This window comes from Mollisia scopiformis (assembly GCF_001500285.1).
Source record: "Mollisia scopiformis unplaced genomic scaffold LY89scaffold_4, whole genome shotgun sequence".
Classification (NCBI taxonomy): domain Eukaryota; kingdom Fungi; phylum Ascomycota; class Leotiomycetes; order Helotiales; family Mollisiaceae; genus Mollisia; species Mollisia scopiformis.
Genome location: NW_017263584.1, coordinates 1,861,582 through 1,888,314, shown reverse-complemented (window position 1 = coordinate 1,888,314; position 26,733 = coordinate 1,861,582). Strand labels below are relative to the sequence as shown.

Genomic DNA, 26,733 nt, shown 5'->3' with positions numbered 1-26,733 from the left:
AATAAATTTTAAAAAATTAAAAAATTAAAAATTAAAAAATTAAAAAATTAAAAAATTAAAAAATTAAAAAATTAAAAATTAAAAAATTAAAAAATTAAAAAATTAAAAATAATTATACGTTAATCACGCCGCAGTATTTATTTGCCGATCAAAACGAGGTCTGCATCTCCGCAAGGCTGAGTGGTCCCACAATTGTTGGTAACGCCAGGCACCAACGCTCCAAATGTGGCTGTGCCGCAGGCTCTCGTGGAGTTTACATCAAACCTGTTCGAGGAGCTCTATTTAAACCTTCTCTCATTCTCGTCCTCACTTTTACCCTTGACTTTGCTGTTTAAAATTCACACATCATGCCGCGTTTACAAATGATCTCAGCGGTACTGCAAACCGTTTTCCTTATAGCGTGCGGCCTTGTCATCTCACACAATCTTTACCTATCCGTAGAAGGCAAATTCACCAGCAATGATCTCTACAAGAATTGGACAGAAGCCGTGGAGCTTGCTGCAAAGAACCACAATAGAAGCAATCAGACTACGCTAGCCATCGGGCCAGGAGCGGTGGTGATCTCCAATGATACCGCATTCAATGCTACATCAACAAGCACCTCCAGCTCGAACAGCAATGAGTCTTTCTACTTGAAATCCTTGCCCAGGGATCTTTTAGTGTATACTATAATCACTATTATGGCATACTATTGGCAAATTTGGCTCGAGCGAACTTTTCCCGCTCGACCACGACCATCCGTGAAGGTTGTTAGCGAGAAATTCGGGGACGACGAGAGCAGAGAAGAGGAAGTCGTAAAAAAATGGATTGCTCAAGGTAAAATTCGCCGTGCGTCTTTGAGTTGGTGGAATACCTTCGTCAAGTGGGCACTGGATATGGTTGTGGGTGGGCTGTGGATGACGACAGTCTATATCCTGCTAGGAGGTCTACTGAAGATGGACACAAGTCCAAAGGCGCTATTCAAGGGGCTGAAATGGGTAAGACTCTCGATCCCCTCAGAAAAGTATAATCAAGGCTAATGTCGCAAAAGAATGTGCTGCTGACTTGGGGAGCTTCGCTATTCGGCTCCAGACCGTTAGCATCGCTGGTCGCATTCATCATCGTTCCAGCTCAAAAGCGTACGGTCTTTGTGGCTGGGATGGATCTTGCATTTTGGACGTTCATTGGCTTTTTTGCCAATCTCGTTGTCCCCTGGTTCGCGAACACAGAATTTGCTCAGATGATTGTTGGTAACATCACAGAAGGGTTGAAGAATGGAACGGCCGCTGCCACCCCTAGATTCGGCGATGAACTGTAATATAGGTTATTATTCACTTGAACTTCGTTTGCAGATTTTGGACTTACAAGAAAACTTCGATATTCATATCATATACAATGTACGGCGCAACACTAGCCAGCTTCTCCTTGGTCTCCTCTAACTCCCTTTCTGGCTCTGACTGCACAATAATTCCTGCACCAGCTTGGATCCACTACTTCTAGTCAGTACAAATCGACATTTTCTTTCCTAGAATTTCATATATAGAAGTTGGGTCACGGGGAAGCGGGAGTCTCACCTGGTGAGAAGAGTCTTGAAAGACGGTTCGGAGACACAACGTTCCCTCAAAGTCATCACTCTCTTCCAAAAGCAAGATTGCGCCAGAATAAAGTTCTCTAGGACGTTCCTCGATTCGCTCGATGACTTGCAAGGCCGTATCCTTCGGAATTCCAGACGCCGTGATGGACGGAAACAAGACATTGAGAGCGTTACATGAACCGCCGTTGAGGGAATTTGAAAGGTGGCCAGTCACTGTAGATGCTAAGTGTTGAATAGGCCCTCGCTCCTTGATACACACTTTAGGAAGTCAAAACAGGATTTGCTATCTGTATCATGAAGTGAAGGAGATGAACGGGAGTGCGATATAGCGGGTACAACAAGGGAGTTTACAACTTACTTAGCTCCTCAACGACAACCGTGTCCTGGACGCAAATCTGATCGAGCTCTTTGATGGCTTCTTTGACCGACAGGACATGTTCAAGAATTTCCTTCTGGTCGTTGATCAACTCCTTCCCACGGATTTCGATTTCATGCTTGGTTCCCACTCGAGAGCGAGTTCCAGCGAGCGGCTCCGTGATTACCTTACCGTCATGGACAGCTACGACCAATTCCGGACTGAAGCCGGTGGCTTGGAATCCGGCGTGGTTCATCGTGAACGTCCTTGCGGGAGTGTTTGCCCGACGGCCATGGAGCATCGTAGCAAGCATGTCGACCCTCTTCGGGACTTCGATGGCCCGGGACAAGATGACCTTGGTGTACAGCCTAGATTTGATTTCTGTGATAGCCTGGGCGACTTGCTGCATATATTCTTCTGCTTTCCCCTGCGTATTGACAGGAGTCGGATCTGCTGTGCCTGATTCCAATGTCAGCCTTTTGCTCCGAGGAGGGATTTTATGGTCCTGCTACGAAGAGACTTTCATGACATGGTATCCTAGTAAACATTCTGTCGCCGCATGAATGTGTACTGCTCTGAACAAGTGAAGGGACTCACCTCTCACTTGACGAGTGAGTGTGCGGTCAAGAAAGTGCATCACCTGGGTTGCCTGCTGCTCGTTGTACGACTTTAAGACGATCTGGCCGGGTTCGAAAGTTACTTCGGTGATGGGCACCATGAGACTCATAATTGGCCATTTGCCTGGTAAGTATGCTTGTCCTCGGACATGCTGGCCGTAGTTGAATCCAACTTGGCCAAACATTTTCCCTTCGTGACCTGAAAACTCGGCACGGAACTCCTGTGCAATATCTGCCAATGGTCCAACGACAGGGAAGTTTTCTTGACCACCGACTTTACACATCGTTGCTGTCTTTCCAGCAGCATCGATACTCAGGGAAGCATGATTGCCAAGCCCAAGGTGCCAAATCCCACCACGCTCCTGGAATCCATAGTCAGCTCTCTTTTCTGTGAAATGTTGGTGCAAGGAGTAAGTAGAGTGTTATTTTGAAAAATGACACATAGAGACATAGTCATATTTGCACTCGCACTACGAAGAAGCAGATGTAACCAAAGTGTTGAACTCTCTTCTTCGACGATACCAAAATCAAAACTTGATTATATCAACGAGGACATATGGCAATGGCTTCTCAAGAAGACCAATATGTTCTAGGCAGAGGACTATCCGAGTCAATCCAGTCAGTTTCGTTATTCCAATACAGTCCAATTTACTAGACTGTGAGCCTGCGTACTCTTGGTACAAACACTAACTTCATGGCAGATTAGATGCACAACATCTACTATGGAAGATGTATCTCTCAGGATATATCCTCCATCCTCAAATCCCCATTACTGACGGGATGAAGATAGCTGAGATTGGAACAGGAACCGGGTAAGCTTTATCCCGCTGTTGTAGAGCTTATACTGATTGTGTAGGATCTGGGTGTTCGATGCTGCACGTTCCCTTCCATCAACAGTGCAGTTGCATGGCTACGACATCTGCAACGCCCAATACCCTGTCAAAGAGCTCTGGCTATCAAACGTCAGCCTGGGACTCTTAGACTCGTTATCAGATCCTCCTTCTGAACTCGTCGGACAATATGATGTCGTCCATCTTCGTATGTGGGCAAGTAACCTCCGTGAGAATAACACAACTCCACTAATTCAGCACATGAAGAAACTTCTAAGTATGTTTGGTCCATGTTGCTTTGTAATTTGTATCTCCGTTCCAACTGACAATAACAGAGCCGGGAGGATATGTCCAATGGGAAGATGCAGACTTGATTAATCAAGAAATCAAAGGTGAGGACGCCGAACAGTTCGCTGTTATGATGAGAGAAATTCTCAAGCAGGCGGGACTTCAGTATGAGTGAGTACCTCAAACGAAAAAGTAAATGCGGCGACTGTACTAACAATACAATAAGATGGGTCTCTGATCTTCCAAATCGCTTTCCACTTCAAGGGTTCAACGTCATCGAGGCAGGACATACGAAATTTGAGTATGATCTGAAGCAACTTTGTACGAGCACTTATCTCATGGCACTTGCGGAAATTCTTCAAGGCATCGAACGCAATTCTGCGGGAAGACAGTCCATATCGGTACAGGAGCATGTAAAAGCACTGTATCGTCTCTTTCCTCAGAGTCGGAATGGGATGATTTACAATTGGAACCCCGTCACCGTGTTGGCACAGAAGGTCGAGTAGATTTTGTTTCCTTGACACATCAGCTATGAATCGTGGCATATGATGATGATGGAGAGAATAGATAGATAGATAAAAAGAGCACAATACATGAAATTTCTGTACGTGGCTTGACAAGGCGGTTCCCTGTCTCTCAATGCATGTGCCCGTATTCTGATCCGGTTTCGACGAAACTTCATATGGCCGATGGAGGCCAAGTTTCCAGTCTCCCACTCAGTTCTGAGCCCCGATGGCTGAATCGCTTACCTAGGTAGGTAGCCCCTTTTTATGTTGAACCATCACCACGGTTAACCACGGCCACGCTATTTATTCCCAGCCCAATATCGGTCCCAAAACTCAAACTCAAACACTCAATCAAGTAGGACAATGCAACAGCAAAACATTTTGCGTGTAGAACCATCATCACCGGGATGCGTGCGCCCATGTAGCTGAATGATGTCGTGTCTGATGTGGGATGCGGCGTACAGTACTGTACAGTACCTCTGTACAGTACACGACGATCTTTCCCGGATCATGATGATGATGGGAATCTTCAATACAGTAATCGAGAATCAGCCATCATCAATCAATCAACCCCTGATCTGCCTGCATGCCTGCCATCTCACTCAGCACTCAGCAGCACAGCACAGCACAGCCCAAGACTGCGGGTTGAACAGTGCGCGCCGAAGGAGGGGCGAAGGCTGGATGAAGTAAACCAACCTATCTCCTGTCACTTATTGTTTAATTCTCACAACCCTTTTTTTTCTTTCCCTTTTTCTCCCTCACCAAATAAAATCAAATCGGAATCGTCCCCCTCATCCTCCGGCCAATCGAAGTTACTACTGTATTTATTTGCTTGGACTGTGATACTCGGTAATCGAGGCTATCGATGTTCTCCTGACACTACCATACAGTAGGCCTCGCCCCAGGATGAATGGTGTGAGGTCCACCCGCAATGCCTGCCGCGGCCCGGGAAGGAGAAATAATGGGAATGATGGAGCGCGATATCTCTTAACCATCACATTATTATCATCTGCTGCATGCGGATCCAGGGACTCACTCTTTTATTATCGAACCCAGTCATGCGTTCGTTGTCGCATTGTCCTTCTTCTTTGTGCTTTTTTCTTCCCTTAGCTCCCTTTTAAACTCTACGACGCCCAAACGCGCAAAGTATATTGGCATCCGCATCGACATCGACGATTGTCGGAATAGCTGCCTGACCTCCATCTTTTCCTCCTCCATTCTCTTTGCGACAGAATTCTTCTCTTCCTCTATCCCTATATTCCTACTGGCACAACATGAGATTGTAATACAATGCCTAGCATATTCATTAATCCCACGCCTTTACTCTCCAAGGTTGAAGGACCCCATTCCCTCTCAGAACGAGGTACGTCTGCGCTCCTCAAGACCAGTGCGCATTTACTAATGTTTGCTACAGTCAACATTGCAACACGTTCCCTCCATACCCAATTGAACAGGCTCATCCTCCTACGACTGCCCTTGGCTCTTCCTCCTAGGACAACGAATCCCTCCAAATACGTTTCCGGACTTCTTTTTATTGCGCCTATCTACATCACATTCGAGTCAATATGGCAGTCAGTTCTTGATAGTCCATGTGAAGAAGAGGAGGCCAAGCAGAGTCTGAACGGAATCTCGGATGCCCGAAGTCCAACGTCAGAACAAGGAACAAACCCGGCCACATCAAGCCCGTACATACTTCCTCGAAAGACTTGCTCTAGGTTATATTGCTTGCTCTCTGACCTTCAACTTCCTGGTCTACCACGGGCGGAAACACTACGAACAGATATTAGGGTCCTGACAGGTACACCCCGGTACAAGGTTCAAGAGCAGCTCTCCGCCGTCTCGCAGCATGGCCGACTCGCGGAGTTCTTGTCACATACCAAGAATTCAGTTGATGCCAACCCTCACGTTCTTCTAGCATATGCATGGGTTCTCTACATGGCTCTGTTTTCCGGGGGACGGCATCTGCGGGCAGAACTGAAGAAAGCGGGTGGGATTGGACTTGATTTCTGGAATCGAGAACTGTCACCCGTTCGACCTTACTCGATAACACAGGAACGATCACGAAGACATGAATCGAAATCCACAACCTGTGATTCCGAGAGGATACCTCGCCTCCCCCGCTCCAGATCACGGTCAGAAAGCGCGGCTTCTACTATGGTACCTGGAATGCAATTCTTCAACTTCCCCGGATCTGAAGATGGTGAGGATATAAAGCGAGAATTCAAGGCCCGCTACGCCGAAGCAGAGTCACATCTCACAGAAGCCGAGAAAGAAGACATTGTGTCCGAAGCACAGTATATATTCAAATTCATGCTAGACTTAATTGCCGACCTGGACCTCATTATGCAGACTCGCGAGGAGGAGCTCGAAACGGAACGGTTGTTGGACAACTCGAGGCCCTTGGTGGCCAGTCGAGATAGCGTTGCCGTGACTCACGAACGGCTGTCGAGAAGGAGGACCAGTGATACCAAAATAATGGAGCTGCCACGAAAGGCTAGCTATCTGGACGTCTTTGTAAATCAACCTATCGCAAAGCTTACACAATTCAGAGGTGCTGTTGCAACCTGGGATCTAGTCATGAAGCCTCTTGGACGACGATTCTCGACAGACGGTCCATCGCCACAGGTGTCTTTTTCGTCCGAATCAGAGAAAGATGGACAAACGTCGCCTAGTTTCACAACTGAGCATTATTTGGTCATGTTGGTAGTCATGGTGTCGGTGTCTACTGTACTTTTGGCGTATTATTATGCATCTTCATAAGGGCATTGCGTACGGGATAAACATGGAGTTTTGGAGTTGCCCGACTTTCTGGATAAGATGGTCGGCCTGCGGTTATGGATGATGTAGGCCAGGTTTTGGGCCTTTGGAATAGAATAGAATGGGTGGCGAATAATGCATACATCCGACTGAAATATTCACATCGTGCAAGGTTGTGACTTTCCTGATACTCACGAGTCAAGAAGGAGGGTGATAGTACACCGGTTTGCTCCAACGTCGTCTTCTGAGGGTATTCAGACCCCGACATATCCTAAGAAGAAGTCCTCCGGGGAGGGGAAGGATTCACGGTACATCCTCGTCAGAATTCTACGTAGCAAGCAAGATGTGAATGTGGGGCTGGCAGGGCTCCGGTATAGTAGGGCCATGAGTACAATTCCAATGAGGGACAACCTCAATTTGTTGCAATATCAAGTTCAACAATCAGGTTAAGTTTTGTAAATAATTCCAGGGACAGTGACCTGACTTTAGATCACTATGAATGCTCTCCAGAGAGAGGACAATACAGCAGAGATGTTTTGAAAAGGACCACAGTAAGAGAATGCGAATTCAAAATAGGGTTACTTTGTTGGAATTCCAGGTGGCCCAGGAATACTTTAGGTACTGTGACCTTTCGAGTATACGAAAATGTTCCAGAGAGAAAGGAGCAGTCGAAGGATACTGCGAAGAACATAAGGATAGATGAGATTAAAGCTCGACCTTGTCACATTCACATATCATTGATGGTCACTGGGGATTGTGATATTGTCAAGACACGCATATTTATTTGCAATATTGATCGCCTCGTTATGGAAATCAAAGATTAAACTCTGCTTTCCACCAGAGTTGCAAAACCATTACAAGATCCTGTACTCTCAATATCCGACACCGGGGCAGGCTTGTCATCGTCAAAATTGTCCGGGATATCATCAATGAAGCAGTCATCCCATTGAGCCCATTGCTCGGAGCCGACACTTTCACGCATGTATCCATGTCTTTGGCTGGCTCGGACATCATTCAGGGGAATTGTCGATGTGTTAGAGCCGAGATGGCGAAAGGTCGAACGGATAGATAGAAAGATTAATCTCAGAGCCGGGAAACTGAATGAGATAATGAAGATGGTAAGTTGAGCCATCGTCAGAACCAGGGGTGTTACAGCGTTGTCTGTTAAGGAATAAGCGCAATCCATAACAAGTTGGGGACCATGTAGTCAATGCACTCACAGGTGAGGTCCGCCCCAAACAGTCCGTCTAGCATGGAGATGCGAGCAATACCAAAGCAACAAGCCAGCAGCTGAAAGAAAAAAAGTCCGATAATGAAAGCCTTTCGACTCGCCGCGATGCGCAGCTTCCAAACGAAGTAGATCGGAACAGGTACCACGACAGCATCGAGAATTATGTTGGCTATACTAGTGCTCAGATATATCAACTTGGGTGACCAAAATCTCTGACGCGTCACGGCGATATCCCAGGATGCCTCGATAGGCCAAATGCCTCCGAATGAAAGGAACCCCGACAGAACAAGAACGGCTGCAGTCGCACCCATGTGCCAGTAAATAAATCTCTGGAATGAACGGTTGTTAAAGCCAAACATTGACAAGAGGAGGCGGTCGTTGCTGAACTTTTGCAAGGTGACAGATAACGTGTAAGCTGTGTCGCAACCATATAGGTACTTCATAGTGGTCGCAAAATTCGACAAGAATTGTTGCAATTTCATCGTCAAAATTGGATCGAGCGTGTGGGCATTAGCGGCGACCCAAGTCATCAACTCCGTATTCTTGTCGTCGACTTGGCTTGCTGCGATTATGGTTTGAGTGAACAGAACCAACTCTTTAGTCAAACCTTCGTCACATAGATGCTGGCCAAGACCGTGATTTCTGGCAACGATGAAAAGGGAAATGGCGACGACAGCCGCGCAGACGGCAAGAAAATTAAGCACTATGTCAAATAAGTACTAAGCTTTGTTGATGTACATGTTTAGAGGGCGAAGCTTACATTCTCCGATCCATACTGACACGACCTTGCCTTCTTCAGTACGTCGACTCTTGGAGGGGGACTTGGGCTTTATCTCCCAGACCAATCTTCCCGAACGACATATGGAGAAGGCTAGGAGCAAGCTCAGCAAGACCGCACCGACAACCTCAATGTGGCGGGACTTGGAAGGTCCACCTCCACAAGTGTCTGGATACATGAGAATGGATTGCAGGTAGCTAGTACCAGACATGTTGCTCGTAGTAATCTGGCGACAACTAAAGGTTTGGTAGAGGAAAGGAGCTGTAGAATTGAGAGATCTCGCTGAGCAGTACTGCAAGAGGCTCAATATGCAGAAGTGCGGTCAGCTTTTAGTAGCTCTTGAATGCGGTCGTATGGCTGCGAGCAAGGCAGATGCGGAAAAGTTGTCAACAGATGATCTGTGAGAGAAGTTTCGAGGTTCAGATACAGATCGTATGAGTGTAGAGGTCGTGATTCCCGAAAGATAATCCCCAGAGTCCAGTACAAATTGTAGAAGGTGCTTGCAGATATCGCGACCGATCTTGGAGGGTGCTGTTCGAGAGTGTGTGAGAGACTGTTGATGGATTTCGAAAACGCGGAACGCGAAGCGAGCGGTAGTGGTTGAGATTGGCCGAACCTCGGATAACAACAAGAATAAGAAGATCTCGAGAATGGGAAGATAATGAAGCCTACGAATCCAACGAGAGATAGAAGGAAATCTCCTTTCGAAAGTCGTAATGTTCTTTCCTTTTTGAAAGCCCTATCTGAGAAGTCACAGCCCGAAGCGAGCCGCCCCTTTCGAAACCACGAAGCGAGCAAATTCAGAAGGAACCACGGTGCAAACAATCCAACGTTTAACACCCAGAGACTGCATTCTAATCTCTTTTTGAACTCCGCGCAGAAGAAATGATTCGGCTACAATCAGAATCGACCTCTCCACGGGATGGAAGAAGAAGTTTGGTGTATCTATCCGAATTTGGTCTGCAATCCGTGCTTGAAAATATTTACTGACGGTTTCAACAGTCGATATCAAGAGACGATTGTATTGAACGCGTTCTATATCCCCCCTCAATCTAAACGGTGTACAAGGTGATGGGCATCGGAGATGACGGCAAACTGGACCCAATTCAAGTAGTTTGCTATTCTGGGATGCAATGACCCACGCCCGAACGCAGGCAGCTAGGATTCGTCATACAGGATAGACTGCGTCTGGCTGGGGTTGAGCCTCGCCCTCTTCTCGAGTTTCGTGGTTGATGAACAGAAAGGACAAAAGAACGACGCAAGCTCCCACCCAGTAGGTAGCGCTGGAATACTGGGCGCTCAACAGCATCTGTCCAATCAAGGACAATGGTATAGTCATTGAAATGCCAACTGTCACGACCAACGGGGTGGTAAGCAAAAGAGCGTATGCCTAGAGGATCTCCAAGTCAGCAACACTATTCGGATAGGTTTGAATGTCGACCATGTTGTGCTAGAAGGGAGCAAGCATGCAGAATGTTCGTAAAGAGCACCCAACTTACCCAAGCAAAGTCGCTGACGAGGGATATCACAGCGTTCACCTGTACGATGTTAGTCGACCGAAGAAGCACGGGGGATGAATGCTTACGAGCACAATCGTCCACACCTTTCCGGTGGGAGGTAACGCAAATGACTCCACGCCACTGAAATGGAGGATGAATAATCCTGGCCACAAGAATACGAGGTTGAAAAACCCCACCAGGCCAAAGAACAGAGGCATGTTCACACGATCCTCATTGCCGACCTTTTTCTTCATGACGACGATATATACACCATAAACGACAGCACTTGCGAATGCCACTACATGTAAAGATTCTGGTCAGCATATGTTGTGTGAGATCAATAGCTCAGAAGAGCATCGCTTGGGAAGAAAGACAAGGTGGATACGCGAGACTGTAGGAGATGGCAACTTACTCGCATCGCCAAGTGCTATCTCACGCTTGGTCTTATGGGGGAAATTCCCACGATTCTCGTCATTGTTTTCGCTTGATAGGTCGACGGAGGAGATCAGAATGATGCCAATCAGCGATGCGAACACTCCAATCAGCTTTCTGTACGAGAAGTGTTCCACTCGGGCGAAAGCTCCGAAGATTAAGGTCCAAATGCTGCTTGTCGAAGTCAAGATGGTTGAGCTCGCAACACTTGTATATTCCAGGCAAGCCGACACCAAATAATTCGCTGCAAACCACAGCAGACAGAATTCCAAACTGAGTGTAGCTGTCTCCTGAAGGCTCAACATCCCCTCTTGAGCTCCGACATCACTAGAAGCGCCATGCATCGACGCTGGCTCGTCATCAACCAAGAGACGGGTCTGGCTAGCAGACATGGGATCCTCTAGGTCATCCTCTGTATCTTCCGACTTTGTCTTCACGCCTCGATAGTGGCCAACCCTACTTCGCCAGAATTCCACCGCCGATGTCTGAACATGTGCAAAACCATGTTCGTAGGATAATCGAATCAATATGGGAATCAAGGATATAGCAAAAGTCGCCGTGTTCACATAGGTGACAAAGTATGGTTTCGAGTATGTATTGTCTGCGAAGATGTACTACTTGAATCAGTAACCACGGGACAAGCCAGGCGCATTGAAGCTTACACTTGACAAAAAGTTCGAGGCAGTCCATAATACAACGGTGGTCAAGAGAAGTATGATGCCCAAAGTTCGGCGAGCAACATTCTCCAAACCCGCAGAGGCCCGAAAACCCTTGGGCTTCACACTCGATTGCAACGGTGGGATCGAGTATCTGTCATGGTGTTCTGATGGGTTTTGACCAGCTGGTGGATAATTATCTGCCATTTTGGAAGGAAAGAGAGAGCTTGGAGCACTCCTTGTACACTCTTCGATCCCACTTTATGCTTATTATCTTATCGGAGTTTGGACGGTACGGCGTAGGTCTGACAGTCCAGAGCTTTCAGCGGAAAGTGAATGCTGAGAGATGGACTCGCAATGAGCAAGAACGGAAGGCAGAGAGGTATTGCTCAGAATAGCTTGGCATAATGGTGCTGCTGTCTGTCCAAGAAATGTATAGACGATGGAGCTGTCACAGATCGCGTATTCGGCGGGTTGATGAATTACGCGACGGAAGATAAAGTGGTGGCCGTGCGTTTAGGGGTCCGGGTTAATCACACACCTGCGATAACGCTTGTCCTGATTGGGCATGCAGATCCGAAAACCCGATGTGTGGCTGAGATTGGAATCTTCAGCGCTCTCAAACAACGCTGGTTGAAAGGCTAGTCAATGAAATGATCTCCTGTACAAACGTTTGGTACGTCTCTGTTGTCTGATTTACATGTTTGGAAAGGTTTGTCCACTTACCTCGCTTGAAAAGGGGCATCGTCTTCAATACAGTTCGGTCCCATGTACTGCACCATTCACCATAATGCCCAAGATCCGAGAACATTCAGAACATTCAGAACATTCAGAACATTCAGAACATTCAGAACATTCAGAACATTCAGAACATTCAGAACATTCAGAACATTCAGAACATTCTGAAAGAGGTACAGTAAGTGAAGAAGTCTTGTCTTATGCTGTAGGATGGAATATTTCGTCTCTGAGAGTTGTTTCCAAGGAAAGAATTTGCCTTGTATGAGATGCCGTTATACTCGGCTATGCTGTCGCTCCTGCCGAATAAGCAAGAGAGAAGAAGCTTACACTGTGTCGAGCAGATTTTGTGTTGAAAGTGTCTGCCGAAAACTTGGTCGTTTCCTATCGTTTGTCAATCTATCTTTTCTGCCAATGAAGTAATTCGAAAGTTGTACAGGAATACAACAAATAATGCCTGAAGCTTCCACGAAGGACAGAGTCAACAAGTAGTTGGCATTGCACAACAACCCGCAAACGAGCTGGTAGTGATGTCCAGTCAGTCAGCTTGTTGCTCATATTGATTGCTCATTTCCTCAACTCTCAATTTAAGCGATGTAAAGGATGGCGCTGCTTAGGTTGTGTTTTGTCTAGGAGTAGTCTTTTCTGTTGAGACAGAAAACATCTACAGGGGACAATGATTGCCTCGTAGAAGCCGTAGCCTTTACCTTTGCTCCATTGATTCTCGCTTGCAGAAGAGGCAAGAGCGAAAAGAAGAGACGGGAGCCACCAAGACGGCTATCTTGGTTCGACAAGTCCTTCAAGGTGAAGTCTCGCGCTCGCTCCTGGCAAGAGCCGTCTGGAAAAGCATCCTATTACGAATCAAATAGGATCTTGATTCAAACCGCTTATTGTCTGCATGAGTTTAAATATGACTAGAAAGGAGCTTACATGCCTCAGCGTGGAGTCCTTGCTTGTATGAACAGATAATCGTGTAGGAAAATGTTCATGTTGAGCGACAGTCTCGATCGGGTACTCTCCCCCTTTTTAACCCTAAGCGAACATTGCTGCTCTGCAACAGAGGAAGGAAGCTGGGACTAGTGTGAGCCTTGGGTGTGCAGGTTCGAGTTGCAAAAAGGAGACATTAAGGGGCCTTAGCGAGAAGGGTCGGCAGAGATCAGAGACTATATTTCTCTATCAAAAATCATGACCAATACATTTGACCATGTCAGCACTTAACGCTCAGCAAGTCTTTGGATCGAGTTGATAGGAGTCCCCCACAATATTTTTAGCATTGCCTGAGTTGTTGAACATCCCACCTTGACTCTGTAACACTCCATCCCAAGTACCCTGTTTAATTGTCTTCTAAGATATTATTCTGGAATAGGCGACTAGGCTTTATAAAAGAGATAATTCCCCTCAGCCCCTCTTAAGTGAAATCATCGGATAAGGTATGGCAGGTTACCCCAAGCCCTAAGCTCTTGCTCTTTCTCTTACTCCTGCTCTTTAAATATATCTCAGAGTTAAACAACTTCATTGAGTATAGCGTATTACCTTCTAAATTAAACATAGTCCCCCAGCAGACTTTTTACCTTCATTTAATTATAAGATAATATTTCAGAAGACAATTAATACGGTATCGAATTCTTCAATGTGAGTTGGGACATTCGCACCAGCAAGGCTTGGGTTTGAAAAATATTGCTAAAGAATTAGAGATAGTAAAAGGGAATCCTACGATGCATTCACAATGCAAAAGCTAGACTCTGTGGATGATCCTGGAATGATCTAATGGTATTTGTAGATGCAACAACATGACTGTCAAGAGTCTTGGGATCACATAGACATACCATCGAGTTCAGTACGGCGCACGGAAAAGAATACCTCAGTGTGTACCGATGATGAAATTATGCATTCTGTATCAACAAGGAGAAGCAGACACCAAAGCGCCATAAAAAGAATCCTTATGTACACGTGTACGCACCTTTGGCCATCCAAACGATGCGAGATGACCCAGGGTATAGAAAGGACAGAGGGATATAGCTCGCTCCGAGAAATCGAATCTGTAACCTCTCTTGGATCTAGCATGCGCACCCATCTCTATCGTTCTCGATGTGAATGTTGATCGGGTCTGAGAAGTCTCCACTGAACTCTTCGGATTCTTCTTGGGCGAGAGCATTTCTAGCGATTACTGGTCGTATGATGTTAGTGAGATGCTCACGTTAGCTAAGATAGAGCAACTGACCCTCGAACGCCTGTTCCACATTGATAGCTTCCTTTGCACTGGTTTCAAAATATGGAATGCCTCCCTTGGATTGGCAGAAGGTCATAGCTCTCTTCGAAGATATCTATAGCTAGTGAGCAGACAGTAGATGTAGAGGAAGCACTGTAGCTTACCACCCTTTTGTTCTCCTCCACATCAATCTTGTTGCCCAGTACCACCTACACATATGTTAGCACGATCCCTGCAGCCTTCTAAAAACCATCCACGTACAAATGGGAAGCTGTCTGGATCTCTTGGCGAAGCTTGAATCAAGAACTCGTCCCTCCAGCTATCGAGGGTATCGAAACTCTTTGAATTGTTGACATCATAGACCAACACGCAACAGTCGGCTCCTCTGTAGAACGCCACACCTAATGACTGGAATCTCTCTTGTCCTGCGGTATCCCAAAGCTAGAACTCATCAATATACTATTGTATATGCTCATATGTGTAACATCGTACCTGCATCGTCACTAAACGGTCGTCTACCAGGACCTCCTTGGTCAGGAAATCTGCACCGATCGTGGCCTTGTAGCTAGCACTGAACTTCTTGTTGACCTTGCCGAATGTCAGCATGGCTGCATAGAGTGGAGCAGTGCTTCCGCTGAGAGAGGCGGGACGTACATATTGATTCATCAAACTCGTCTTGCCCACGCCGCTGTCCCCAAGGATAATGACCTAGTTGAGCATTGGTCAGTACACTTCTCCAAAAGCTTCTATGCCGTCTGCCCAGACACCGGGTGCGGGTGCTATCGAACCTTGAGGAGAACCTTCTTTCGGGAAGCCATCACGAGGGCTGCGTTCGAGGTTGGATATGCGCGATAACGCCCTCAAATACGGGCAGAGATGAGGAAGGTCAGTGAGCTCGAGACCGTAGCGAACGACGATAAATAATCAGGCTCCTCGAAGACTCTGTATCCTGTTTGTATCGTTGGTAGTTCTGGAAGTAATATTGTGTTGATGTCTCGGTCTTGCTGTTGCTGTACGGTAGGATAGCTTAAAACGGGCGCCCGCAATACGCTAGCAGCCGAGCTTCAGCCTATCACTGACAGTTCGCATCCTGCAGCCTTGGAGCATCGTCACATTCACAGCCTTTGCGACAATTTACGCATAACTGGAGCCTTACGAGACATGCGGCTATTCACGTCCACCTGGACATTTCACAGTTCAGAAAATGGCTTCGTGGCGCGATGAGTATGTTCAGGCTCTGCAGGAGAGGGACCAACGGGAACGGGCAAGCTATCAAAGACTAGACGATGATCTGATAGCAGCTTGTATGGACATGCGCTGCTACTTCTCCCTTGTATTTCACTAATCATTTCTAGATACAAATCTCCTTGATCGCGCCACTGCCCTCGAAGCAGAGAAAGCTGCCAATACCTCCTCAGTCGAAACTACCAAAGCCCGAGAGTCGACGTCCACTCCAAACCCGAACGATGGCTCAGCGCAACTCAGAAAGGACCTTGCGGAAGCCTTGCGCTCCAACGGTCAATTACAATCACGGGTCAAGGTTGCCGAGGCAGAGCTTGTCAAGTTGAAGGCCAAGAGCAAGACGGACTCGAGGCTGATAGACGATCTTTCCAAAGAGCGGGGTTATCTTAGCCAAAAACTCAAGGATAGAGACGAGGAATCGCGGGGCAAGACCAAGCTTTTGGATGTATGCATATCACACTGGAACTTTGGGATATTCTGCTGACATAATGAAGGATGTTCATGACGAAGTCATCTCTCTCAACTTACAGCTCAATATGTCTGAACAACGAAATAAGGATCTCAGATCCGAGAATAAAGAACTGATCGACCGATGGATGGCTCGGAAAGGTCACGAAGCGGAAGAGATGAATAGAACACTACAAGATCAACTCGATAGACGATAGAACTTGGCCCATCATAAAGTCAATACTTTGTCATTCATCCGTGACTTCATTCCGAACAGTACGCTACAGTACAAACGCTTCACCATACCCTACAACACCTATGGATGCATCCAAGCTACCATGCAAAAAAACAATACGCTAGTCAGGATATCGATGGAACGACCGAGGTCCAAATCAATGCTGGTCTGCCCATTTCTTCAACCGCTTCTCGTCCTTGGTTGCAATGAAATAAGTACCTCCTGCATCAGTCCAACTGACACTCTCACTGTAATACTCCCCTTTCTGAACCGAAAGAAGGTTCACCGGGTTACCAAGATTACGAGATGTAATCTTATAGCCATCGGGGACGAAGGACTTCAACGACACAATCTTGCAGCCATCCTTCAGATCCAAGAACAGCTGGACGAGTTTTTGGTTTAGGTCTGGCGTGAAGGCTTGGTTATTGACCAATATAACGTCAGCTTTCTTCATGGCCTCGTGTATTGCCTGGCTCTCAAGGAAATCCCCTCGTTCGAGATGTACTTCGCCAGGCTGTATGCCCCATAATCGACATCGAGCGTTAAACTCGCTTGCCTGCGCATCCGCGAGATCTGTGGCGTTCTTCATCATCTCACAACCCCAACTCTCGCACCCGAATTCTAGGGCAGCTTGCAGGACGACATTGCCAACCCCGGAACCAAGATCTACAAAGACTTGGTCTGACTTGAGACCCGTCTTTGAAAGAGCCTCGGAGATGAAATTGGGCAATAGCTCTCCATACACGTTGTCCGTCCCGTTTTCGTACTGCTTTAATAGGTCAACCCGGGGCGAGACGGCGCGATCGTATACCTGTCGGAGCATGCAGCGAATCATGTTCAGAGGCAGGTGATGTCGATTGTCAAGGTTTTTGGTAATAGCGCCTTCCTTAATGAGGTTGGTGATTGATTTGTTGTAGGTGTCAACAGCAGACTTGAAATTCTCCAACAGATCTGGGTTAGTGGGCTCTTTCTTCAAGATGTTTCTGGCTTTCACAAGCTGGCGTAGAATTCCTGAGTTTGGTTCGTCGAAAGCAATTGCTTGGTCTGGTGTCAGGTAGACCTCAGTGACGATTTTGGCAATAGCAAGAATCTCTTTGCAAGGGTCGATTAGGTCTCGTCCGAAAACAAGATTGTAACTGTAAAGAATATGTTAGCTTCTGCTTATTTTATAGTAGACTACAACATTGTTTACCTCTCCTGCTGAGACGAGCTGGGATACTGTAGCTTGACAGTGACATGCTCCGTGACGGGTTCCGAATTCTTGTTCCTCTTTCCTACAAAAGAGATGTTTGCCGCGTGGATCATGTCAAAGACCCCGCCATCCTCTTCGGAGAAAGCTTGCTTTTGACGCAGTTGTCTCTTTGAGTCAATAGAACCAGCTAGCTTCTGCTTCTTCCGCGCATGATTGTCGTCGGTGTCCTCCTCATCCTCGTCACCATCGCTTCCAAAATTGACACGGTCTTGCTTCGCAGGCGATGTTCGACGTGCTCTGCGCTTTGGAGCTCGAAGTCGTGACGAGTCTGCGGTGTCAACAGAGGGCGTTCCGGGACTTGATCTGGGCGTCGAAGGCGATTCTCCCGCAGGTGATGCCGTCGCTCGATGTGTCTGGGTCGTTTGAGAATGCTGGCGAACAGCAGAAGGTCGAGGCTCTGGTCCCTTTGGGTCTGCGACTCGTACCGTTCGCACGACGGCCTGCACCCGCTTAATGTTTGACTTTCCCCCGAATAAATTCATACTGGCGCAAAGCAAAGAATACCGTATGAAAAGCAACCAGAAAGGTAACGCCTAATAATGCAGATGTTCTCAATGAATGAACGTGGGTGGTGGGAAAAATCTTGTATGGTCGGGGTGATCGCCGCCTTGTTGATCGCGACAAAAAGTATAGCCTCGCTCCTGCAGTAGCGTGATCCGACATTGTGGGACGTCACGCGCTCTGCTTTCGGGAGGATTTCGGACACCCCCTTTAGTTTGACATTTGAGCTTGTTTTTTTATGCGGAATCCATACTTGTTTAGATTGAAGGATCAAAAATTGAGGCTCATCAACAACTCTTCCCATTGACAGGATAATGTCCCGTGACAATATGTCTCATGTAGCCAGAAAGACTTTAAATGTATGGAGTGTTTTCAAAGCACACACAACTCATTTAGTACTACTGGATAAGCATCAAACATTTTCTTTTCTAATTGTTCGTGCCTATATACTCATAATCATTATCAAACCCCAACAATGCCAGTTAAAGCCGCCCATATCTACTTCCATCTCATCGTATTCACCCTCTAACTAGCAATATAAGTACTCAACCTATTCCCTGCTCCACAAAACTCTAAACTATTCCCTGGACAGAGGAAACTACAATCACTCTCCGTAGCATTCACACTACCAGCTTCAAACACATATCCACAATAACATTCCCCTCCGTACTCAACACCAAAATAGGTGTAGCCTTGGCAATCAGCTGCACAGATCTCGAGCGTCATCGTGTTGTAGTTCACAACTTCTGCTCCGGTCAAGGCACGGGAGTTAGTGGCTTCGGTGCGGCAGCCGTTGTAAGTCCAGCCGCCTCCAGCACTGATCGTTGGTTTAATGACTGGGCCTGTAGGGGACGTCGATGCGGTGGTGGACGTAGATGATAGTTTCGAGGACGTGGTGCTGGAAACTAGGGTTGAGAGTGTGCTTTTGACGGTGGAGCTGGAGACTGCCGTGGAGGATTTCGAGGTCGAAGATTGGACGAGGGTGACGGGCGACACTGTGGTGGTTGTTGTACTTGTAGATTTCAATGAGGTACTCGGAATTGAGCTGATAGAGCTAGCGACGCTGGATCTATGTTTTAAGTTAGCTCAGAACTTTTGCTTTTTCCAATGTTTGAGAATTGTACAGAGATTGGGACAAAGGTCTTGCGTGAACATTGAATATGTTAATTATGCCGAAGACTGAAAGATGCCACAATAGCTTTGTGATCTTCATCTTGCTCGAGTTTACATTTTACACGCTGGCGGTGTTTGTGATACTCGACATGTTCTCGCTGACGCCCGACATTGACAAAATTCCCAATTGCTACAGGCTTTCTGCCGGCAGCTGCCTGGTCGAAAAGGGATAAAATACCTGATGAGACTGAATGAACTTAAATGCTTGCTTACACTTGGCTGGTTGAGGCCGTACTGCTAACCGATGGGGCCGTGCCGTTTCTGATATAGACACTTAATCTGTTTCCAGCGCCACAGTATTCGTATTGGTCACCAGCACACTGCATTGTTTCACAGATTAGCAGACATTCAAAACACGGCCCGACTTAGACTCCCTGTAATAACTTACGGTCATAGAACAATCGCTATCAGGAGCAAGAACAGATCCAGCGCCAAATGAGTCTGCGCACCAACACTCGCGTCCGTATTCGGCTCCAGCATACAAGTATGGAGAACAAGCGGCAACACATAGCTCAATTGTTTGCGTGTCATTTGGGTAGGAAGCTGCGCTCAAGGCTCTCGTATTAGTTGCTTCGGTGTAGCAACCAAAATAGTTGTATAGACCAGCGGATTGAACGATGTGCAGAGTTGGGCGAGCCGACGGACTTGTTGATGAAGTGGTGACTTTCGAGGATGACGAGCTACTACTGCTAGTGGAAGACAGTGTCGATAATGAGCTAAGAACGCTGCTTGATACAATCTGTGATGAAGAGGGCTTGGTTAATAAGGTCGAGCTGACAATCGTGGAAGACTTCAAAGAACTGCTTGACTTTGAAGAGATCACACTCGATGGGCTGACAAGCGTCGAGGACTTCGAAGAACTGGTTGATTTTGAAGAAACAGCACTCGAGGAGCCGACAAGTGGAGAAGACTTTGAAGAATTGATTGAAATCGAAGAAACGACACTCGAGCTGATGATTGCTGAAGCTTTTGAGGAGCTGACACTTGATGAAACCTGCGATGAAGACTTCACTGCTGAGAGCGAGCTGACAACTGTCGAAGCTTTTGAGGAGCTGACTGAGGGTGTAGAAAGCACAGTCGGAGAGTTTGAGCTGGGGCTGACTATCGTAGAAGATGCTGAGGATGTTGCAGGAACGGTTTGACTTACAGATGTCGAGGACGCGATACTCGAAGAGCTGACGGCAGGTGATGATGTCCCAGAAAGCGTAGGACTTGCTGAACTCGAGAGAACGAAACTCGAGGAGCTGACGACTGTCGACGCAGTTGTTGAGGACACAAGACTGCTACTACTGCTCGAAGCAGCAGTAGAAAGCTCGTAAAGTTCAAGCCTGTTCCCTGCCCCACAATATTCGTAGCTATTGCCGGGGCAGATGAACGAACAATCTGACAGAGCGGCAAGAGTCGAACTTGATGCCAACGTGTTCCCACAATAGCACTCTCCGCCGTATTCGACACCGAAATAAGTGTAGCCTGTACAATCAGTCATACATTGCTCGGTTGTCATACCCGTGTAGTTGTAGAATGACGCTGCGCTTAATGCACGAACGCCGGTCCCTTCGGTGTAACAGCCCTGGAAGGAGTAGGCTCCAACAGTTTGTTTGTGACCAAGTGTCGGAGTAGCTGTAGCGGACGAAGATGTAGAGGTCGTCACAACAGAGCTCGTGGAGCTCGATAGCTGTGAGGATGAGCTGGTCGATACAATCGAGCTCGAAGTGCTGCTTGGTGCGCTAGCGCCGAGCGTCGAACATACCGTTCCCAGACCAGAGACATCTTTGAAGGTATCGCTTGAGGATCCACTGACGGCACCGTACTTCGATCCAACAGCTGAAGCAACAGAGTAGCTGCCACTGTATAGAACATAGGGACCAATCGTAGCACCTTGAACCATAGACATGGAGGCATTGACCAGAGACGGAAGTGGAGAAACGATAGGACTTCCGGCTGTGCTCGCAACTTTCTGAGTAACGGTCATGCTGACTGGAGTTGTGACAGCGCTGCGAACCTGCAAGATGTGAGCCAAGGAGGTATATTGTAATAAAATTTGTACTTACGGCAGCCACCACGGTAAGGTTTCCATTCGAATAGCAACTCTGAGGCGTCTGGACAATGACGGAATCTGAGATAGGGAATCCACCTCCATTATTGGTGAAAGTTTGTGTGGAGCCTCCAACAGTATTTACTACAACAGTGAAGGATGAGATCGAAGTCGTCGATGGGATATTCACACTGAAGCCATAAAACTAACCCCTGTTAGCATCGGCTGAGACGTAGGGCTGAGTGGAATATACCGAAAAGCTGTCATCGAAGCCGTTGGCTGTGCCACTCAAAGTTGTGGAGATGGTACCTCCTGTGGCACCATTGCGATCAATGTAATTAAGCTGTACACTGGAAACGGTGCGGGACGTGGTTCTCACACGGATTTCTCCAGAGAAGGTGATTTGCGTGCCACCAGCAAGCAGGGTAAGCTGCAATCCACTGGGCTTAACTTCATATGGTGCAATGATATCTGAGAGAGCCACGGTTGGAGGTACGGTTTCTATCATTCTTTGCAGAATCGAGGTACACATGCTATTGAAGGTTGCCGTATTCGTCATGGCTTGGAGAGTGACATTCTTGTCTGCTGTGAAGACGGCAAAATCCGAATTACGACCAGACGCCGTTGAAATCCCAACTGCTAGTGCATCGGTATCATTTCCATTGATGTATCGAACAGCTATTTGGTTGTCAAACGCCGTGGTGGTGTCGAACAATTGGAAGTCGTTCGGTTGCGTCCCCACAGCTACGATATTGGGAAAATCACCCGCATGGACGCTGCCCAACGTCAGTATGATATATAGACAGCAGATTCGCATGGAAGTATTAATCACCCTCCGAGACTACAGCAAATTAGTAACAAGTTTGTCCTTCAACGGAGCCGCAGAAACTTACGTATGTCCACAGGCAGTCATAGCAATCATGTCTGTAGTGTTGAATCCCATTCTGATAAATTGATTTATGAATGTTCCTTGGCCGTTTTGCGGCTGTGGGACGCCTTTTCGTGGTTTCAGTAAACGGTTATAGACTTGTGAAGAGAGACAAACCCAGTGGTCCTGCTGCAGTTGCATCCACTCTTCCACCTCGCATTGGTATCTGGTATCCATGGGGTCAGTTTTCGTTAATTTGAAATATTTCCTGGTTGGTAGTATTGAGATAAAAAGTTTGTCTTCCGGCGCATATCTAGAATAGACCCGCACACCGAACCAAGAAGTTCATTACATACCACAGGTCCACCGCAACCGCGCACAGAGGCATAGACACCAAGTGCAATGAGGTCAGAGACTGGCAGCTGACTATTGAATATTCCTCCATACGTATGCAATGTGGTGTTGAATCCAGCACCAATGTTCTCTCCATCATTCAACTCGAAGGCTATCGAAGCATCAATCCCTCCATGCGGCACGCCTACTGACGCGTAGTAGACATTCGTTGTAGCCATGTCGTGGAAACCTATCCGAAGCCATTCTGCCGCCGTTTGTCGTCCAGGTCCGAATTCCGAGAATCCGCATGGTGTAATATGTGCTGCAAATCCTCTATTGTTGTAGCCTGTATTCAGGAACATCACATCCTCCAATTCGTCAATGGAAGATGGCCATGTTACCTGGGCAGCTCCCAGCCCCGAAAAGATGGCGATCAAGCCCAAAACCGTCGGACAGACTCTCATGATTAGATATTAAAACAAATTATTATTATACTGCACAACACACAAACGAAGGTGAGGCTGCACTTGACAGCAATTGTGGCAAGGAAACGGCGGAAAGAGAAAAGAGAGAGCGGATCGTCGAAGGATACACCATAGTATTTAATATTGATTTTCCCGCTGGGGTCTCAGCCGCATAGTGATTTTGGGTGTCAGCGAGACCAACAGTTCCGAGTGCTGACCAGCATCGTATGCAGGTCCCTTGACAAAAAAAGCCTCGTATTACCACCGTACTAGGGGGTTGGCAAGGTGGGGTGAGACCTGTCGACTCATGATGCTCCGATTTCCTGGGATCCGCCACATCGTTGGCGCATGCACGATAGGAGGTAAGGGATGGATGTTCAGTGCAGCGCCGAATAAAAGACAGTACGCGGAGGCATTAGGGTTGACAGACTCAAGGTGGTAAGGCGGGCTTGAATAGAAGAGCGACCAAGGCGCCCGCGAGACTTATTCTGGCCGTGGTGTGATTAAGAGGGACAGATGCGCAAAGCTCAAAGAACGAGCCAAGCCGAGTCAATAGATGCGGGAAGTGGAGAGAGGTCCTCGAAAGCTTCCAGCCCCTCGGCCTTCAAGCCACAACCTGACAACGCCAAAGATGTCAAGCAGTGCCAAGAGACGGTGTGATCCGCGTGCAGAATGCGAAGGCGCCGAAGAGAGACACAGGACCAAAGAGAGAGAGAAAAAGAGGAGACGTGACTCAGACGAGGATATTGATAGCCTCAAGACCAGCAGCAGAGGAAGACGGAGAAGTGAAGTGAGGTGAGGTGAGGTGAGGTTATTTTGAGTTAAAGTGCGGATGATCTGCTAATTAGAGCTGCCGCTTCTGGACAAATTGATGTGGAGAAGAAAGCTAGTCCCTAATTTAACAATTGAACCCTTTGGTCCCCTTTTCCGCTGCTTCGGGAACGAAAAAGATCTAACCGCAAGCGAGATAGAGCGTTGAGAACACGAGTATGCTTACCCGTCCCTATGCAGACCTATGCATATACGTTAGTGCCAGTTGGCTTGGCTCACTATGCATGGCATGTATTATTCTGCACTATTGTTAAACTGCATTGCATAAAGCCAACGACGAGCCACAGAACTGCACGAATCCGGGATACACGTGAGCCTTTTGCGGGGCAATACATCCATCGTGCATGAGATCACAAGCTAAAATCCATATACCGAGAGATCAGATTTGACAGCTGTGAGCACCAAAATTCTGTAAATCGTGATGTTGGGTTGGAGAAGAGAAGAAATGCGAAGCCCTCGCTTGATGTCCCGCCCGTATTGTCCACTCCACTCCACCACAGCCCCTGAAAATCTTCTTATCAAAGAGCGCAAAAGAAAGAAAAAAAGATACGTGAGGTCTCACCAGCGAGCCTCACCGATTCTTTCACCCAGCGTGCCGTCGAACCCGATGGACCCCACAGCCCTAACTGAAGATACCCCGCCAGACACAGGCAGCGACCCAATCGTGTCCCTGCTGACCGCCTACAACGAACTGAACCCCGCCTCGGTAGATGAGCTCACCGAAGTACCTTCCCCATTAGAGTACATGCGCTGTGTCGCTCGCAATCGACCCTTTGTTGTGCGAGGTGGTGCAGCAGATTGGGAAGCTACCAAGACTTGGGATGTGGCGACCTTGAAGGAATTACTGAAGGGCCAGACCGTCAATGTTGCTGTTACCAAGAAAGGGTAAGCGGAACCATGGTCAAGGAAATTGGAGAATACTTATATTTACTTTCTATAGGAATGCAGATTCTCCAACACTGGACGACGAAGGAAAACTGTTGTTCGTGAAACCACATGAAGAGCAGCAGTCCTTTGAATCCTTTATCGATTTTGTTTCCGAGCAGGAAAGAACTGGTGATTTGACGGGAGAAGTCAGATATGCTCAGACCCGTTAAGAACCTCCCCATAGCTTGAAGATATTCTCGACTAACGAGCTCTAGAAAATGACAACCTCAGAGAAGAATATTCAGCCCTGTTCACCCAGGTGGAACAGGATATCCCTTGGGCACGCATCGCTCTAGAACAAAAATCCGAGGCTATAAATTTCTGGCTAGGGAATTCGAGATCCGTGACCGCGCTTCACAAAGACAATTATGAGAACATTTACGTTCAGATCATAGGACAGAAGCATTTCGTCCTGTTGCCACCTCTGGCATACGCTTGTGTAGCTGAGCGAGAATTGCCTGCTGCAACATATGTGCGGGGTGCTGAAGGTGAGTTGAAGATTGAAGAAGATGGAGGAGAAAGCGTGCCATTTGCTGCGTGGGATCCGGATGCAGAGCCTGGGAGTGAGGAGTGGCGAGGAACGAAGTACTCAAAGTACGCTGAACCGATCAGAGTGGGTTTGAGGAAAGGAGATATGCTATATCTACCTGCATTATGGTGAGATTTCCACATGAAATTGATGATCAAGGCTCACAAAACAGGTATCATAAAGTTTCACAATCGTGTTCTGAGGAAGGGATATGCTGCGCGGTCAATTATTGGCATGACATGGAGTTTGGTGGCAGCTTTTATCCTCTATGCGACTTCGTTCGGAGTACCGCCAAAGCTGCCCTTGGCGAAGGGGGTTGAAGAGCGAGAAAATGTTCAGCGCTTTCCTCAACAATCGAAGGTTACCAAGAAGTTTGAGCTGGAACTGTCAGATCTGACTAGTAACATCTAATCTAATTGACAATGGCTAAACAAGTTGCCCATACCAGACGTCATATACAAGGCTCCATCTCCCAATTCAGGTGAACCAAAATCTCCCACAAACCATTTCATCAAAATCATACCCTTTTAGCGCTAAACCTTAACCTCTATATAGATTTAACTAAGCAAACTTTTGCCATCGGGAATCCCGATACCCTCCGGTCGCCAACGCGGGGCAACCCGCGCGTTCGATACTTTAAAAAACCCATTCCCCGGGATGGGTTTTTACAAAGGCACCTCTCTCCCCCGCACTGCGGGGCAAGAGGGCTGCCTAGAGTTTTTTTTGTTTTTGCAGTCTATAAATAACTGTAACTCTCTCCTTTTATTTATATCTTTCTTCATTTTTTCTTAGGTTTTAATTTCATACTTTCATATTCTTTTTTGTATTCGGCTGGCAAGCTAGAGGTTCGGTAGCGAGGAAAGTCCCGATGACCTTTGACCTTCAACACACTAGAGCAAAGACTTCCAAGTTCGTCTCCCAACTTATGCGCTCGCTAGAAGAGACACCATCGCTAGAAGGAACCTCGAAGTGTGTGGGGGGCTCTTGACTGGAGAAGTCGTCTCGGACATGGGCCATGGAAATGCCATTGAAATGAACCTACTCTCTCGTACTATCTGGAGCACTCGATTTCGAGATTGGATATGGAACCGGCACAGTGCTGTGATTATCGAGAATTCGTGTCTGTTAATCGTTTGCCTGCATTGCAAGGTTGGGATGAGTTGATTGGTTGCCATTGATTCGTATGGTCTTCCGGTAGACAACACTGAGCTACAGAATGGTAACGCCCAGAGTCAGTATACTATGAGGTGTGACATCACAGTCAAGAGTCTTTCCCTAGACAGTTTCCAGGCAGCAAGTCATCACGAGTAGGCGCAAGTAAGATTATCACATCATTTGTATTGTGCGTTGCTGTCAAAAGTCCGATGTACCGGGACAAGGAATCGGTTTAAAAGTACAAAGACACACCCGCTCTCCATCTCATCCATCAT

General features: G+C 47.2%; 11 protein-coding genes across 11 annotated transcripts; 5 read left to right on the top strand and 6 right to left on the bottom strand.

The window, feature by feature from the left end:
- The first annotated feature begins 259 nt into the window (after positions 1 to 259).
- On the top strand, positions 260 to 1,117 carry LY89DRAFT_396234 (uncharacterized protein). Its single transcript, XM_018207233.1, has one exon. The coding sequence runs from the start codon at positions 348 to 350 to the stop codon at positions 1,017 to 1,019; it is 672 nt and encodes a 223-aa protein (XP_018076572.1). The 5' UTR covers positions 260 to 347; the 3' UTR covers positions 1,020 to 1,117.
- On the bottom strand, positions 1,076 to 3,241 carry LY89DRAFT_694557 (salicylate synthase; the record flags this gene model as incomplete). Its single annotated transcript, XM_018216712.1, has 6 exons — positions 1,076 to 1,291; positions 1,374 to 1,469; positions 1,554 to 1,831; positions 1,932 to 2,387; positions 2,526 to 2,907; positions 3,218 to 3,241. The coding sequence occupies 6 exons, from the start codon at positions 3,239 to 3,241 to the stop codon at positions 1,076 to 1,078; spliced, it is 1,452 nt and encodes a 483-aa protein (XP_018076571.1).
- Positions 3,242 to 3,244: 3 nt separating this feature from the next.
- On the top strand, positions 3,245 to 4,169 carry LY89DRAFT_576533 (uncharacterized protein; the record flags this gene model as incomplete). The annotated part of the gene is made up of 4 exons (XM_018208843.1): positions 3,245 to 3,357; positions 3,402 to 3,652; positions 3,711 to 3,834; positions 3,890 to 4,169. Coding segments are annotated over 4 exons (768 nt in total), but the record flags the coding sequence as incomplete, so codon positions are not given.
- A 1,290-nt stretch (positions 4,170 to 5,459) lies between these two features.
- LY89DRAFT_768590 (heme oxygenase-like protein) lies at positions 5,460 to 7,307 on the top strand (the record flags this gene model as incomplete). Its single annotated transcript, XM_018221794.1, has 2 exons — positions 5,460 to 5,532; positions 5,584 to 7,307. 2 exons carry the CDS (start codon positions 5,460 to 5,462, stop codon positions 6,927 to 6,929), a joined length of 1,419 nt encoding a protein of 472 aa, XP_018076569.1. The 3' UTR covers positions 6,930 to 7,307.
- Positions 7,308 to 7,746: 439 nt separating this feature from the next.
- Positions 7,747 to 9,146, bottom strand: LY89DRAFT_729678 (uncharacterized protein; the record flags this gene model as incomplete). Its single annotated transcript, XM_018219401.1, has 3 exons — positions 7,747 to 8,087; positions 8,147 to 8,860; positions 8,918 to 9,146. The coding sequence occupies 3 exons, from the start codon at positions 9,144 to 9,146 to the stop codon at positions 7,747 to 7,749; spliced, it is 1,284 nt and encodes a 427-aa protein (XP_018076568.1).
- Positions 9,147 to 9,624: 478 nt separating this feature from the next.
- LY89DRAFT_396166 (uncharacterized protein) lies at positions 9,625 to 11,975 on the bottom strand. The gene is made up of 5 exons (XM_018207232.1): positions 11,529 to 11,975; positions 10,847 to 11,480; positions 10,521 to 10,732; positions 10,435 to 10,473; positions 9,625 to 10,325 (listed from the first exon to the last, which is right to left on the bottom strand). Exons 1-5 carry the CDS (start codon positions 11,727 to 11,729, stop codon positions 10,104 to 10,106), a joined length of 1,308 nt encoding a protein of 435 aa, XP_018076567.1. The 5' UTR covers positions 11,730 to 11,975; the 3' UTR covers positions 9,625 to 10,103.
- A 2,026-nt stretch (positions 11,976 to 14,001) lies between these two features.
- On the bottom strand, positions 14,002 to 15,492 carry LY89DRAFT_715170 (uncharacterized protein). The gene is made up of 7 exons (XM_018218183.1): positions 15,255 to 15,492; positions 15,121 to 15,174; positions 14,959 to 15,054; positions 14,728 to 14,907; positions 14,631 to 14,675; positions 14,479 to 14,581; positions 14,002 to 14,424 (listed from the first exon to the last, which is right to left on the bottom strand). Exons 1-7 carry the CDS (start codon positions 15,282 to 15,284, stop codon positions 14,315 to 14,317), a joined length of 618 nt encoding a protein of 205 aa, XP_018076566.1. The 5' UTR covers positions 15,285 to 15,492; the 3' UTR covers positions 14,002 to 14,314.
- Positions 15,493 to 15,670: 178 nt separating this feature from the next.
- LY89DRAFT_576810 (autophagy protein) lies at positions 15,671 to 16,373 on the top strand (the record flags this gene model as incomplete). The annotated part of the gene is made up of 3 exons (XM_018208856.1): positions 15,671 to 15,770; positions 15,822 to 16,153; positions 16,203 to 16,373. The coding sequence occupies 3 exons, from the start codon at positions 15,671 to 15,673 to the stop codon at positions 16,371 to 16,373; spliced, it is 603 nt and encodes a 200-aa protein (XP_018076565.1).
- LY89DRAFT_638470 (histone H3-K79 methyltransferase) lies at positions 16,206 to 18,241 on the bottom strand. The gene is made up of 2 exons (XM_018211579.1): positions 17,583 to 18,241; positions 16,206 to 17,526 (listed from the first exon to the last, which is right to left on the bottom strand). Exons 1-2 carry the CDS (start codon positions 18,122 to 18,124, stop codon positions 16,548 to 16,550), a joined length of 1,521 nt encoding a protein of 506 aa, XP_018076564.1. The 5' UTR covers positions 18,125 to 18,241; the 3' UTR covers positions 16,206 to 16,547.
- Positions 18,242 to 18,668: 427 nt separating this feature from the next.
- On the bottom strand, positions 18,669 to 23,016 carry LY89DRAFT_729673 (uncharacterized protein; the record flags this gene model as incomplete). The annotated part of the gene is made up of 9 exons (XM_018219400.1): positions 18,669 to 19,212; positions 19,530 to 19,636; positions 19,705 to 21,318; positions 21,368 to 21,556; positions 21,605 to 22,127; positions 22,184 to 22,192; positions 22,245 to 22,347; positions 22,397 to 22,445; positions 22,576 to 23,016. 9 exons carry the CDS (start codon positions 23,014 to 23,016, stop codon positions 18,669 to 18,671), a joined length of 3,579 nt encoding a protein of 1,192 aa, XP_018076563.1.
- Positions 23,017 to 24,211: 1,195 nt separating this feature from the next.
- Positions 24,212 to 25,934, top strand: LY89DRAFT_681493 (phospholipase A2). The gene is made up of 5 exons (XM_018214308.1): positions 24,212 to 24,732; positions 24,788 to 24,939; positions 24,990 to 25,431; positions 25,476 to 25,784; positions 25,859 to 25,934. Exons 1-4 carry the CDS (start codon positions 24,455 to 24,457, stop codon positions 25,621 to 25,623), a joined length of 1,020 nt encoding a protein of 339 aa, XP_018076562.1. The 5' UTR covers positions 24,212 to 24,454; the 3' UTR covers positions 25,624 to 25,784; positions 25,859 to 25,934.
- The last annotated feature ends 799 nt before the right edge of the window (positions 25,935 to 26,733 follow it).